Source organism: Chaetura pelagica, unplaced genomic scaffold (assembly GCF_000747805.2).
Source record: "Chaetura pelagica isolate M959 unplaced genomic scaffold, ChaPel_1.0 scaffold121, whole genome shotgun sequence".
Taxonomy (NCBI): Eukaryota; Metazoa; Chordata; class Aves; order Apodiformes; family Apodidae; genus Chaetura; species Chaetura pelagica.
In genome coordinates, this window is record NW_009954546.1 from 712,887 (window position 1) to 727,715 (window position 14,829).

At 48.9% G+C, this 14,829-nt stretch overlaps 1 protein-coding gene across 1 annotated transcript in view; it reads left to right on the forward strand.

Annotated features, from left to right (window-relative positions):
- Window positions 1-11,123, forward strand: part of PSTPIP2 (proline-serine-threonine phosphatase interacting protein 2) — an 11,960-nt gene extending 837 nt beyond the window's left edge. Inside the window, exons 2-14 of the mRNA XM_010005033.1 lie at window positions 841-941; window positions 2,366-2,443; window positions 3,384-3,418; window positions 4,796-4,902; window positions 5,583-5,645; window positions 6,079-6,177; window positions 6,307-6,352; window positions 6,704-6,783; window positions 8,423-8,521; window positions 9,070-9,166; window positions 9,453-9,534; window positions 10,582-10,616; window positions 11,074-11,123. Coding sequence (XP_010003335.1) covers window positions 841-941; window positions 2,366-2,443; window positions 3,384-3,418; window positions 4,796-4,902; window positions 5,583-5,645; window positions 6,079-6,177; window positions 6,307-6,352; window positions 6,704-6,783; window positions 8,423-8,521; window positions 9,070-9,166; window positions 9,453-9,534; window positions 10,582-10,616; window positions 11,074-11,123 — 972 coding nt within the window. The remainder of the gene's footprint in view (window positions 1-840; window positions 942-2,365; window positions 2,444-3,383; window positions 3,419-4,795; window positions 4,903-5,582; window positions 5,646-6,078; window positions 6,178-6,306; window positions 6,353-6,703; window positions 6,784-8,422; window positions 8,522-9,069; window positions 9,167-9,452; window positions 9,535-10,581; window positions 10,617-11,073) is intronic.
- Window positions 11,124-14,829: the final 3,706 nt, after the last annotated feature.

The following is a 14,829-nucleotide window of genomic DNA, read 5'->3' on the forward strand; positions in this document are numbered from 1 at the left end:
AAAGAGTGAGTGGCACTTTGGGGCTGGAAGCCCTGGGTTGGAAGGTGGGACTTGGCGTTGTGGGTGGAGTAGGCAGGACCTCTCCATGGCTGTGATGTTTTGTGGGGGATGAAGAAGCTGGCTATCTGTGAAGTGCTGAAGGGCATACAGGAGCAGTGGGGGACAAGCTGGTACCTGGGGAAGTGATCTTTGTGGTGGTGTTTTGAGTTGAGGTGCGGGACTGTTCCTTGTTGCAAGGCCAAAGAGAAGGCTGTCACAGCAGCAGTCTTTGGGTGCATCCATTCATTACTGTGGGGGAAGCAAGAGAAGCCCATAGCTCAGTGATCCAGTGCAGAAAAGTCTGATACATTCACCTCCAGCACAGAGGTATGCTCCCACAAATAGGAGGGTGAAGCCCAGAATAGTGCAGGTCAACGCTAACCAAGACCTATCTCCCTGTCTGCAGAAACTGGGAGAAGCAGTCGTAAGATGGGCTGTATCTAGAGACTTGGAGAGTTTTTATGTTTGATTTCATTAAGTTGGAGATGACAGCTAAGCTCCTAGAAGGAGATGCCATGTGCCATGGTGCAAGCTGTGCTTAGGCCACGGGGTAGAGACAGGACTTTGTAGGACTCACCTTTTCCGTTTTCTGAAAGCTACGGAAGTGCCTTGTCCCAAATTGCCATCATTATTCCCTTTCTGGAGCCTCTCCCACCCTTGAAAGAAAAAGATCTTGTTTCATAAAGAGGCACTTGCACACTTGCTCCCAGGTGAGCCATTGCTTGTCCAAATGCTGCTGGAGGTGGCAGTGGCCATTGGGCTGTGCTGACAAAAATGTGACTCCTGTTCTTGTGTTTTCAGAGTACGGATCTGACAAGCACAGTTGGCTATGACAGCATCATTCAACATCTGAATGATGGCAGGAAGAACTGCAAAGAGTTTGAAGACTTCTTGAAGGAGAGGTATGAACCTGCTGCTGAAAATGGGTTGGTTTGAACCTGGAGAAGTGAAGTGGGGGCACTGTGTCTGCTCTGTGTATTCCCATTTTGGTTTCTGTTGCATTTAACTGTCCGCTATGTTAAAACACCTTTGATTTTTGATTGATGAGAAACTTGCTCTCTGACACTGTCCTTGCCTTGCGTGGCTGGTGCAGTGGTTTGAAGTCCATGGCCAAGAATACTTGGCTGTGAGGCAGTGATGGTGCCCAGGGCTTGATGCTCACATTTTGAACTGCCTGTTAAAAAGAAAGAGGAATCAGGAGCACTAGACAGTTGCTAGACATCTGTACTGATGTGTTTGTTACTGATGTGTCTGCTGGTGGCCTGCCCAGGCCACACACTCTCCCATGAGGTTCACCTTGCTGTTCAGCTTGTAGCAGATAAAGTGAAGACCTTGGCATAGAAGTAGTATGGCTTTGTCATGATTTTGTCTTCGTACATTATGGACAAACTAAGACACTCTAGAAATCAACAAGAATAGCATCTGCACCTCTGTTAGAGACAGGCATTTTTAAGGAGCTATTTATTTTATCCAGCAGACCTTCTAATGCCAGCCTGTAGCAGTGCTTGTTTCTCTACAGTGACTGCAGGCAGCCAGTGCAGTTTGTGCAGATGGAGATTTCATTTCACCTACACTTCACCAAGCAAGCCCAGCTGTGGTTGTCTGTACAGATTTCAAAGCAGCTGTGGAAAGCTGGTTGTTCTTTGACTGCAACACACAGGCCTTCTTTCTCCCAGCTCTGTTTTTCAAGAGGGGAGGACACACAGTCTCTCAAAGGTGTTGCTTATGTTACCTCACAAGATGTGGCCCCCTCTTCAGTGTCCTCCCAAAGGACCACAGGTGGGAAGGAGAGAGCACTGATTGCCTCGTTGTTAAAAGTCATGAAGAGCAGAAATGGCCCAGATGAGCTTTGGGGTGCATGTATGGTGGCTGGGTGGTCTTTGAGGTTCCTACTGCCTTCTGTCACATTTGGTTTAACTCAGCCAAATCAGATTCAAAAGTACTTTGTGTGCATGAACCAACAGACACTGATGTCCCAGATGCATAAAATGTGATCACATGAGCCGTGTATCCACAGGAAACTAAAAACTACTCACCTGACTCACCTGGCTGCATCTAGCCACCAGCTTAGTCCTTCATCTCCTGCAGTGGTGGTCCTTGCACCCATCAGCCATGAGAAAATGGGGAGAGCAATGCACTGGGGCCACTGACACAGTAAAACAAAGTGTTTTCACTAGAAATGTTGTTGGGTGACTGCTAGCAACAGCCTTCCTTCAGCCAGCCATGCCCAGCAGGTCAGAAGGCAGGGAGGGTGTTAAGAGCAGGTCTTGGCCTCTGCTGCAAACACGCTTATGAAATGAGAACTTCCTCTCTTTTTCCTTAACAGGGCAATTATAGAAGAAAAATATGGCAAAGAGCTGATTAACTTGTCAAAGAAGAAGCCCTGCGGGCAGACGGAGCTGAAGTAAGTTCACAGCCCTGTGTGTGATTTGCTTTTTTGGGTGTCCTTGCTTGGAGCAGCGAAGGAGCAGGAGAAGGAAGGAGGCGGTGAGAGAGAAAACAGTGTTGAAATGTGATGGGGGCTCTACCAGAAGATGATCTGAAATCAATCGTATGAAGGAACAGTGCACAGTGGGGTTGGACTTTGCCAGTAAATGAGTTGGACTCCACCAAGTTCCCACCAGCCACAGATTAACCAAAGCATCACAGATGCTCAGGCGAGAGGCAGGTGAGAGCTGAGGATCATGAGACATTGGGGTTGCTCTTGGCTTTTTTCTGTGGCCAGAGTAAAGTACAGGTACTTCCTTGACCCAAACTATGTACATCTTCAAAGCCCAGTGTGTTACCATCTCACAGGGGTGCTGTGGCTGCTGCAGTTGGGTCCATGAGGGGGTCTCCACTTCTCCAGAGACCCTTGGCATCTTCTGCATCCTGCTTTGCTTCTGTACTTTATACATGCCTGAGCTGATTTACATGGTAGTTTTTATACTGTTTTATATTGAGGTGTCACATATAATGTTTCTGAAGTATTTATTGTACAATATTAACAGGGAGAAAAGTTCCCTACATTTCCAACCAGTGGCCATTGTATCAAGGGGAAGGTGTTCATATATCCCAAATGATATTTTTAGAAGGCTGCCTGAAACGTTTGTCATGAAAGTCAGAATTTTTAATAGCACCCATTGTTCAGAAAGATGTAAAGTAGAAAAACCAAGTGAGCTGTGTTATACTCACTGAGAGGAAAAAAGCCAGAGGTGTAAAGAGGGTAAATAAACCTGATTTGAGCTGCTTTGGTCAGTGTTGAGTGGGGGTTTTCCTATCCAGACCTGGGGAGGTGCACTTCTGATGCCTGCACCTGGCTGTGCTTTCCCACTTTTCTTTTTAATGCTCTGCCTGTTTTTCAGCACACTGAAGAGATCCCTGGATGTTTTCAAGCAACGTAAGTAATTCTTCATGTTTGTCAGGACACTTGGCAGTGCCAAAGCCTGCAGGCAACTGCTTGGGAAGAAAATAGCAGAGAAATTTCCAGAGCAGTGCAATGGTGGGGTCAGGTGCTCATTCCAGTGTGTGGTGCTTGGGATGGAGCACTTCAGGGTATGGGTGGGAGAGGACCCAGATGGGTTGTCCCTTTGGAGATCTCTTGGGCTTTCCAGGATGGCTGCAGCTGAGAAGTTGTGCTTGCATTTTATATTAGAAACTGGGCATCAGAAGCTCAGGAGGAGTTTGTTGGACAGGTTTGCCTTGCCTCTTCACACGTGTATGAAGTAATTTGCACCTGGAATCCTGGGGTCAGGTCTGGGCCCCTCAGGACAAGAAGGAGATGGAGGGGCTGGAGCATGTCCAGAGAAGGGCAAGGGAGCTGGGGCAGGGTCTGGAGCACAAGGGTGAGGAGGAGCAGCTGAGGGAGCTGGGGGTGTCCAGGCTGGAGCAAAGGAGGCTGAGGGGAGACCTTCTGGCTCTGCAGCTGCCTGAGAGGAGGTTGGAGCCAGGGGGGTCGGGCTCTGCTCCCCAGGAACAAGGGATGGGACAAGAGGAGATGGGCTGCAGTGGTGCCAGGGGAGGCTGAGATGGGATGTTGGGCAGCATTTCTTGCTGGCCAGGGTTGTCAGGCCTTGGCCCAGGCTGCCCAGGGCAGGGCTGGAGTCCTCATCATTGGCCCTGGTCAGGTTTGTCTGCTGCTCTGTCCCTTGATGAACCTCACTAATGAGGCTCTGCCCTCCCAGCAGCCAACCATCAAAAGCTGTGAGTTTGAAACATCTCTGGGGGCTGAATCATGACCTACAGTTGGGCTTAGCTCCCTGGATGAGCTTGCTGGTGTGGTGTTTTGTGGTATGGTCGCTCACCTTCAGCAAGATGAGCCTGAGCTTTTTTTAGCATTATTTTTTCCTGTGCCCCAAGGAGGTTGGCTGCTCCCCCGGGGCAACACTCCCCTCACACAGCTGCTTCAGGGTGCGAGGTGTTGAAACATGCCTGGGTTCATCCGGATGAGGGAGAGCTGTGGCTGTGCTCGTTTTAATAAATTCTCTTGATAGGAGTGGACTTGGTGATCTCAGAGGTCTTTTCCAACCTCAGTAGTTCTGTGATTCTGTGAGTGTTCTTGAACTGAAGGGCAGGCCCCAGCAAGTCTCATGCTGAATAGGTCCTTACTTAGGCACTGCCTGGATTCTGCTTCAAAAGTACTGCTACTTCTATGTGTTTCTGCAAGAGGATGTATGAGGTGGGGTCAGTTTGATGTCAGCTACAACAGTTGACTTGAGCAACAGATTCCTTTTAGTGTCATATGTGTTTGTTTGTTTGTTTCTTTGCTTGTTTGCAGAGATAGACAATGTGGGACAAGGTCACATCCAGCTGGCGCAAACCCTGCGGGAGGAAGCAAAAAAGATGGAGGAATTCAGGGAAAAGCAAAAACTGCATCGGAAAAAGGTCAGGTGCAGTGGGACGGGCTGCTCCTGGCTGGTGTCTCTGGCCCTGCCCCTGCCCTCTCCGTGCCCCTGGTGCTGGCTGCTGTAAGGAAGTCCTGACCTCCTTCCTGCATGTTGCAACCGTGTTGGTGAACTCTGTGGCAACTTCTGACTTCCTTCTCACTGCTGTGTCTTCATTTGCGTCTTCACTTCACCTTCTGGGGCTAGTGATTGTAGGGGCTCAGGCCCAGGGCCACCAGCCTCAACCTCCATGTGTTTAAGAATGGGCATATAGTGATGTATCATCTCCATGGGGTCTGCTGAAATCAGCAAGCTCTTTAACTTCTGATTTGAGTTACCTTTGTCTGGAAAATTAGGGAAAACTGGTAGAACCAGTGGCTGGTTTGGACCTAGCAGAGGGGATTGGGCTTCCCAATTTTGCTGAGCCCTGTGGAGGTGATACAGCCCTATATTTTGCTAGGATTGCTTTTGTAGAGCTCGTTTGTATACACAAGGGGAGGCTTAGATAGAAGTGTGAACAATGAATGTCTTGGATGGGTTTTGTGAAGATCCTCTGTGTAAGAAGAAGTCCTTAAACCCATCTCAGTCTGGTCCATGCCTCTTCCTTTCCTAAGCCACACCGTTCATCCTGGAGCTTTGATGATCAGCCACGTGCTGACTTTGGGTCTGTTGTCTTCACAGATAGAGCTGATAATGGATGCAATCCACAAGAACAGGAATTTGCAGTACAAGAAGACCATGGAGGTAAAGCAGATGTGCTGCTGTTACTTCCCATATGGGTTAATGCTGCTGGCATACACACACGTGGTGCTGGGGCTGACTGAAACTCGGGGGTCTTCCTCCCTTCTGCGAGCCCCTGTATTTTGTCTGCATGAGTGGTGTGTAGGACATATGCACTGAAACCAAAGAATTTTCAAGGCAAGCTGGTAGCCTTGCAGGGCTGGGTATGAGTAATCTAGGTGTCCCTGACTTGCTTAACCTTGCGTGGGGAGCAGCTTGTCCTGCGAGGTGGGTTTTGCACGAGCAGAAGGGCACCCAGGACCCTGCGTGCCATGCCCTGCTCTGCTCCCACCTCTTCACCCGTGGGCTGTGCTCTCCTCCAGAGCCTCCTGCGTGAGCTGTGCTTGCACCCCCTTGCTTGCTGACACCCTCCTGCCCCGTGGGGTGGCTCTCCTAGGCCAAGAGGCTCTACGAACAGCGCTGCCGGGACAAGGACGAGGCGGAGCAGGCTGTGCACCGCAACGCCAACCTGGTGACACAGAGGCAGCAGGAGAAGGTAGGTGGGGGAAGGAGGAAAAAGGGCTGGGGATGAGACAGGAGGGCTGCCCATCTTCCCCAGTCGGGCTGCAGAGCCGTTGGTGACTCCTCCTCTTACCTTTCTTCTCTGTCCCATTTTTTTGGGCAGCTGTTCCTGAAGCTGGCTCAGACGAAATCGGCTCTGGAGGATTCTGGTGAGCGTGGAGAGCGTTTCCTGGGGCAGAGGGGTTGGGAAGCCATGGCATGGCTCTTGGCTGAACTCCAGCTCTAGGGTCAGGCACAGCTCCTCAGAAACATGTGCCCAAAGTGTTGGAGGTGGGCACCTTCCCTGGAGAAGCCTGCGTGGCCCCACCAAGGCTGCTCCCACAGCGAGATGCTCCCCCTCGCTCTGCATCCCCTTGCAATGCCCAGCTGCAGCTGGGCTCCCACAGGATTGCTGCTTTGTCCACCACATCCCAGCCACTTCAAACTTCACATGCTACATTCTAGCAAACGGGTTTTTTTTAATTAATGTTACTTAGATGACAATGTGGTTTCCCCCGCAGACAGGAGTTACCAGCAGAACATTACTACACTGGAGAAGATCCGGGAAGAATGGCAGAAAGAGCACATCAAAGCTTGTGAGGTAAATGCCCTGAAACACTTTCACAAGGCAACATGGTCCTCGGGATGTCCGTCCCTTGCTGTGGGTGTCAAGGGTGGTGAAGATTTGCCCTCTCTGTGTTCCCCTGGCAGTGAAGCAGCAGGAAATGTTGCAGCTCACCCTGTCTGTGCTTCACACTTGGCTTCTGGATTCAAGGTCCCACTACTTAAAGGGTCCCACTGTTATTTTTCTTTCTTTTTTTTCTTCCACCACCTTTTAAAATTGACAGTCAGTGTACTAAGTAGTGATGTTTTTGCCCATTATCTGCCTGCAAGTTCAGTGTGGCCATTGTCTAGGACAGTGATGGTCATGGTCACCTCTGCATACCTGGTGACTTGAGGCCAGTGTGTTCTGCAGCTGCAGCACCACCCAGCAGCCTTCCAGAAACACTGGAAGACTTTAAATGTTCCTTGCAGCATAGGCTGGTGGTGGGCTGGGGACACAGGCTGGGTCCCCATGCAGCAGGATGCCCTCACCTTGCATCTCATGGACCACGTGGTAGTGTGGGAACTCCTCTAAGCAGCTGTGCCAGCTTAAAGCAGACTGCTAGCAAAGTGCTCTAGGAAAAAATTTCTAGCACATGCTGGGGAAGTTCAGAGCTGGTGGTGAGAAGGCCAAGCTTGCAGAAGGTCTTCCTATCCCCAGCCACACCACTGCCTTCCCAAGCTATTTCTCCTCAGGCCTCTATTTTACTTTTTTACTTTGTGTGGGGTGTGTGTTGGTGTCTCAGTGCTGGTGTGCTTTTAGTGCCTGGAGTCTACAAAAGACTCTGGTGGTGGGGTATGGGAAGCAGTAGTTTCAGTTCTACATGTGGATCACATGGAGGTTTTCCCCTTGGTGTGTTGCAAAGGTCATAACTGATAGCCAGTGTGCATGGACACTTGGGGTGAAAGGCTATCTTTCATGGAAATGCATAAAGGCACATGAAATTGAGGTATACGAGGCAGCAGATTCCAAAAGACTTGGATTTAAACCTGCTTGGAAAAGGGCTGGGCAGGAAAGAGGGAGAACAGCAGCTAGCCAATGCACCTCTGTTTTCACACATCCCCAGTGCTTTTTTTATTGCACTGTACCTGTGGGATGGAAGTGAGTTGGGAATGCAGGGCCATGGGATACCTAGGGAATGTCTGTTACCTTTAGGAAGCTGGCTTGGTCTCCTCAGAGGTAATGGTGTGCCAGGTGGCCCCTTTCACATTAGCCTTGCAGATCTTTCCAAGCTTAATGGTCATCTTTGAAATACTTGGTTGCATAGAGGGCTGATTTCTCCTCTCAACAAGCTGGAGGACTCATGGTTTCTATGTTTCCTACCAGAGAACACCATCACCTGCTCTTTGCTGAGGACAGTTGTCCTGGTTTGAAAGTAAAGGTGTGATCTTGAAGACCCAGCAGTTAGAAAAACATTCCACTTTTATCAGTCTTAGATGGAAGGCTCTGGTGCTAGTTAAATGAAAGCTCACTGAAGGAAAAAAAAAATCAGTAAAAGGAAAATTGGCTTCATCCTGGCTCAAACCAGGACAACAGTAACCTTTCTAATGGCACTTGGGATTGAGAAATGTTCAGGATAAAAGAGATTTGCTCTTGCTTTAAAGATCTTAGGGCTGATTTGTCTGTGTGGTTCCAGTTCTTCGAGACTCAGGAGTGCGAGCGGATCAACTACTTCCGCAACGCCCTCTGGCTTCATGTCAACCAGCTCTCCCAGGGCTGTGTCCAGAATGACGAGGTACGTCGAATCAAAATCTTCACTTTCCTGTTTGGAAAGCAAAGCCCAGTTTGCTTTCCTGTGCCCTGATCTCTGCTATGTCCCCATGGTGCTGTGGCCTTTGATGGGCCACCAGACACCAGCATGAGTGTGCAGGCAGAAGGTTTTGGCTGGAGCTTGTGCAGATGAGGTTTTCTCTGGGATTCCCATGTTTTTTGAGGGTGGTGAAACACTGGGCCAGATTGCCTGGAGAGAGATGGTGGGAGATGCCCCATCCCTGGCAACGTTCCACGTCAGGTTGGACGGGGCTCTGAGCAACCTGATCTAGTTGCAGATGTCCCTGCTCACTGGAGGGGGGTGGCACTGGATGGCATTTAAAGGTCCTGTCCAACCCAAACCATTCAGTTGAAGCCTGTGTCCTGAGTGAGCACTGGGCTTTCATGCCTCATGTGATAAATGATTAGGAAGAACGCTCTTGTTTTTTTCACCTGATTTACAGAAGTTAATATTTATTAATTATTAATTCTTTATATTTACACTTTTGTAAGCTTTTTATTTCCTGTTTGCAGAAATACGAGGAGATCCGCAGGAGTTTAGAAATGTGCAGCATTGAGAAGGATATTGACTTTTTTGTAAATTTACGCAAAACTGGAAGTTCGGCCCCAGGTAAGAGCTCGGCAGAATTTCACAAAGTAGTGTTCACTTCCTTCTAGTCCTTGTGGGGCTGCTGCTCTGACCAGCATCCATTTGGATGCAAAAATGTTGCTTTTGCAACATCACTCCTTTCAGAAACTGGCAGGCAGGCCTAGTCTTTGCCACTTACTACCACTCATCTCCCTTTCTCATAACTTATTATCCTAGAGAGAATAAAGACTTAGCAGCTGAATCCTGATGTTGACAAGTGGTTATAATTATAAAAGGTCTATACTTCACCATTGTTACTCTTTTCTAGCTCCTGTTGTTTATGAAAACTACTATAATGCACAGAGAAATGTGGCTCCTGCAAGAAGTCCTGTTCCTGTGCCTATATCAAGGTAAGGGACATAACATTTGCAGTTGCAAATTATGCTATCCAAAAAGAAAAACCAAAGTCAAAGCAAACAAATAAAAAAAAACCCAAGCATATTTTCTTGCTTTCAGTCTGTTGGAGGCTTGACTTGGGAGTATTAAAGGAAAATATTTCCCATGCCATGTAGTCCATCTCTCTCCACAGCAGGAGCTGTGCCAATGTGCTGCCTGTAATAAGCTCTTCAAGGACTCCTTTAAGCCCAGTCAGAGGTTTTTGCTCTCCCCTTTGGGGTAATTTCTCCCTTCTCATGGGTGGTAATCTTACTCAGAAAAGTGCTTGTGGTGAGGGTGTGGTCATATTCTCTTGTGCAAAGCATCTTCCAGAAGTCCTTTACCTTGAGGTGAGCAGCTGTGGTCTTCAAAAAGCAGAGAAGCAGAGCAGTTTCATATCTTGCTCCCTCTGGGAACAACCTGAGCTCCCTTCTAGAGCAGCTTTCGAATACCGAGATTAAACCTTATGGACTTCCTTGCATGGTTCTCCATGTGGTCTGTCTACCTGAGGAGAGATGGATCAGTTAAAAGTGTGCATGAGCAGAAGGAGGGACAGCAGAGTTGAATTCACTCCCCCTCTGCTGCTGGGCAGGGAGGACAGGGAGAAAGATACTTTTCCTTGAGTGGAGATGAGGATTCAGTGCCAAAGACTCTTGCTGAACATGAGTGTGCCACTTTGGCTGTCACACTGGGAGAGTAGTCATGTCCAGTTGTGGCTTCCTGATGTCTCACTCTGGGCAGAGGCATGTACAAACGCATGCCCTGAGGCCCACTTGTCTTCCCAGCTGAGTGCTTTTTGGACGATTTTTCCTCTCCTGCACCCTATCAGCTTTGATTCCCATCTTTGCCAAGCAGGCTGTCTGTGGCACATTCACCACAACATGCCTTGGAACCAGGTCATAAAGCCCAGACTGGCCAAACCTCTTGCCTTCCCACCAGCTCTGGGAGGGCAGTTTGGGAGTGCCAGAGCCATGGGAGTCCTGTAGCCACACAGATCCTCAGCTCTGTTTCCTTCTCTGCAGGAGGGCACCTCTACCTACCCCAACCAGTGCACCAGGTGAGTCACTTTCTTTGTGGGGTTTCTGGGTTGTGCTCTTCCCTATCAGATCATCAGCTTTAGCTCTCTAAAGAGATTGCTTTAGGTGAAGCTCCTGCTGCAAGTCCAGTCCCCACTGAAAGTTGCTGGGAAGTTGGACACTGACTTTGGAGGAGAGTTTTTTCACCTAGCAGAAGTTCTGATCAAAGCCCTTTGTGTAGGCATTTCCTACACACACAGATGTGTGATTTCCTTAACAATGCTTAAGCTCAGGATCAGTTTGTACCCCTCTCTGCTTCAACAGCACGAGCTGCATCGTTCTTCAGGGATGGGATACATCTCTTTGAGCCTCATTCCCTCTTACCTCCCACCACTTTAACATGGGTGGCCAGAGCATGGTGTTTTTGTCCTGTGTGAAGCCTCATAATAAGCATTTCTCATGAGCAGACCTGATTTTTTTGTGTGCTCTGTGTTTCAGGTGACCCTGATTATGCCACAGTTGAAGGCTACAGCTTGATACATTACTAACAGCCACAGTAAGTACTCACAACTGATGAAGAAGAGATTGAATATGAGATGCAGCTACTCAGGGACAGTGGAGAAAGAAAGGCCACCAGTTAAGGGATGATGTTCAGATCACCAGCTGGGAGTGACAATCATGTCAGCCCTCCCATCACTACCCTGAGCTGGAGTGGTGGTTTAGTTGCTGTTAATCTGTTCTGTTGGTTTTCCAGGCAGAAGACACCGTTGGTCTGGCCAGCATGGCAGAGATGGTGTTTCCAGTTATTCCCAGCCACACAGAGCTGAAGTGCTTCTCTGTTTTAAGAAAGTATTTAAGGACTCTGATAATTACTTGTACACTCAGAAAGTCTCTCCTAAAAATCTGTGCCTTTGATCAGCAAACTCCTTGGACAGATACCTCATCTTCACACTCAGGGGAAGAAAAGGAATTTAAGCAGTGGGCCTGGACACAGGGCAATTTTCTGTGCTGGAAGGAGATTTTGATTTGAAGTTCCTCTAAAGTGCAGCCACCTGGGAGAGGCTTGGAGCCTCCCACACTCCAGATAACTAGAGAAGCCTTACGTGCTAAGGGGAGCATTGCAATACTTGGGGCATCCTGGCCTGTGTTCAGGGCAGACCCATCTCAGATAGGTCTCAGGTTCCACTTTTGCCTGTTTCTGAAGTCTTTTCAGTAGGGGTGATTAAACTTACCCTGTAGATTTAATTTTGGTGAAGACTCTCAGGGGTCTTACTTAGAGGAGCACCAGCCATGGAGGAGACCAGGGTTTGGCTGTAGATGTGCTGCAGGCTCAAGAGCCAACACTGGAAGTGGCTTTGCATCTTCCTGGGGCAGCAGTTCCCAGTGCAGCCACCTAGAGAGGCTGTGCCACCACAACAAACTTTATGGGAAGTCCTTCATAGAATCCTAGAATCATCCTGGTTGGAAGGGGCCTTGAAGATCACCAAGTCCAACCATAACCTAAATCCCCCAACTATAACCTAATTTACCCATTCAGTGCTTAAATCATGTCCCTCAGCACTATATCTGTATTTCTTATAAACACTTCCAGGGATGGTGACTCCACCACCTCCCTGGGCAGCCTGTTTCACTGTCCAACCACTCTTTGGGTAAAGAAATTTAAAAAAAAAATCAGTCTGCTCTTCCAGCTGCCCCTCGGATGAGGGGCTTGTGGTTTTTTAGGCTTATGGGGCCTTGAAGATCACCAAGTCCAACCATAACCTAAATCCCCCAACTATAACCTAATTTACCCATTCAGTGCTTAAATCATGTCCCTCAGCACTATATCTGTATTTCTTATAAACACTTCCAGGGATGGTGACTCCACCACCTCCCTGGGCAGCCTGTTTCACTGTCCAACCACTCTTTGGGTAAAGAAATTTAAAAAAAAAATCAGTCTGCTCTTCCAGCTGCCCCTCGGATGAGGGGCTTGTGGTTTTTTAGGCTTATGGTATAGCTTGTCCCAGGTAGACTTTGGAGACCCCCATCTGATTAGCTTCTGGGAGTCCCTAAGCTTTGGGCTTGTTCTCACTATGCACCATTGGAAACAAACTTAGCTACTCATGTTGGGATGGAGCCATGAAACTTGTATTTTTGACCTGGTCTCCTCAAAGTTTGTGCCCTTCTTGTTACCATACCTATGATTATGGCTTTGATGCAGAAGCTGCTGGTCTCCATGAGGTTCCCATGTCCAGTGTTGCTTAACAGCTCCTCAGGGCCTTACGACTCTAGACAGAGGGACACAGGACACGGGGACTAGCCCACAGCTGAGCCATCTACACCTGGCACCAGGTGACTGACTTTGGAGCAACAGGAGCTGCTAGTTGTGTGGTGTTACTCAAGTTGAATCAGCATGAGTTCAGTGTGTGCCTAAGCCCACTGGTTCTTGGGGATTTTACCTTATTTCCTTGTGTGGAAGAAGATTTTGGTGAGCTTTAATATTTGTCCTGCTGCGTTATAATGAACCTTGTAAAGTGCACGTGTCAGTGAATCCATGTTTGTACTGTTTTGTTTCTGAAAGAACAAGTATACAAATACGCTTCTGAAGGAGCTTGCTGTAGTCTCAGTTCTTTAAATACACATTTTAAAAATAAGTTTTGAGACTCATGTGCTGGGTATCTGGGTTTGTTTAAAGGTTGCCACGTTCGCTTTCTGTCGGGGCTGGTACACCTTGAGTGCACCCTAGGATGTTCAGGTGGAGTGAGTTGCCTCTCCTGGAAAAAAACTCCCAAGAGGGTATTTTTCCTCAGCCTTTATTTCCCTACTTGCTCAGTACCAAGACAGCTGTGGCAGAGAACACCCCAAGGAAAGCTGCATGAGAACAGGTACTTGTGATTAGCCATGAGCTGCAGCCCACACAGGGCTGCTTCCACTGGAAGAATGTCAACCCTCCTGAGCATTGCACCATTTCCTCACTGGGCTTTTTCAGCTGCCTGAGCATGAGAGGTGGTACTAGCCTGTCCTGCATGTGGAGGTCCCCAGTGGGGCTGCCTGCACGTTCACTTCATGCACAGTAATCTGAAAGTAAGGGTGCTGTCTCTGAACTCAGCACCTGTTTGAACAGACCCAAAACCCAGCAAAACCTGGCTTAGAAGAGGAGTGTCCAGACATGGAGCTACTGGGAAGGAAGTCTGTGTGCCCATGAAAGCTGAACTGGCAATTTTATCTCGGGCATCTTCCCTCGCTTGGTTGTCTTCTAAGTGGTGCAGAAGACTTTGGCCACCTCCCATGCTCCTAGGCTTTCTCATAGACATCCTGCCTTCCCTGCCCTGGGAGAGAGAGAAGACAAAGGCCTTAGTAAGAACTGCTTTAATGAGACAGAGTAAGAAGAATACAGATACTGAATAAATCAGATTCTGGGCACCCTGCTGTCATGCAGAGTCAGTCAGAGCTCTCCCTTTTCAGTCCTTTGGGCTAATACATAAATTATCACAAGAAAACAGCTCTGTTAATAAAGGAAGTTCACATGAGAACTTGCTGCATTTCCAGACACAGGCAGAGGCAGGAAGCTGCCCCCAAGGGCTGGTACCTGGAAGGATCTGCCTGCAGGCCCCAAAACCATGACTCAGCTGGGCTCATCCTGTGGCTGAGGGGCTTGTGCAACTCAGCACTGCACAGCCCTGTGCCTGCCAAGGGGATGACAGAACCATCACATCATTTGGGTTGGAAAAGACCTTTAAGACCATAAAGTCCAACCATTCCCCCAGCCCTGCCAAGGCCACCCCTGCCCCATGTCCCTCAGCACCACATCTACACAGCTTGGAAACCCCTCCAGGGATGGGGACTCCAGCCCTGCCCTGGGCAGCCTGGGCCAGGGCCTGACAACCCTTTTGGTGAAGAAAAATGGCCTCTGAACATACAATGGGATCCCAGTCAGGATCAATGCATCCCCACCTTGGCTGACGTGCAGTTTTACCTTTCCCACAGATACTACGTTAATAGCCTATGGACTTCTCAAGCCCTAAACAAAGGTCCAACAGAGCAGACATTGCCAGTTAAAAGTTAACTCCCTCACTACGACGTCCTCTGCAAGGTGGGCTGGAGCTCTGTTGGGGCTTGTCCATCTGGGAGAAGTCACTTCTGCTCCCGGAGTGGCTTGGATCAGCCGTGGCTCCATGGGGACAGCGGGGCAGCAGGGCAGGGAGCAGAAGGGGCAGTGCGTGGTGGCTCTGGGGGGAGCCTGGAGGTGCCTGGGGAGCTGTCAGGCAGCCTGCA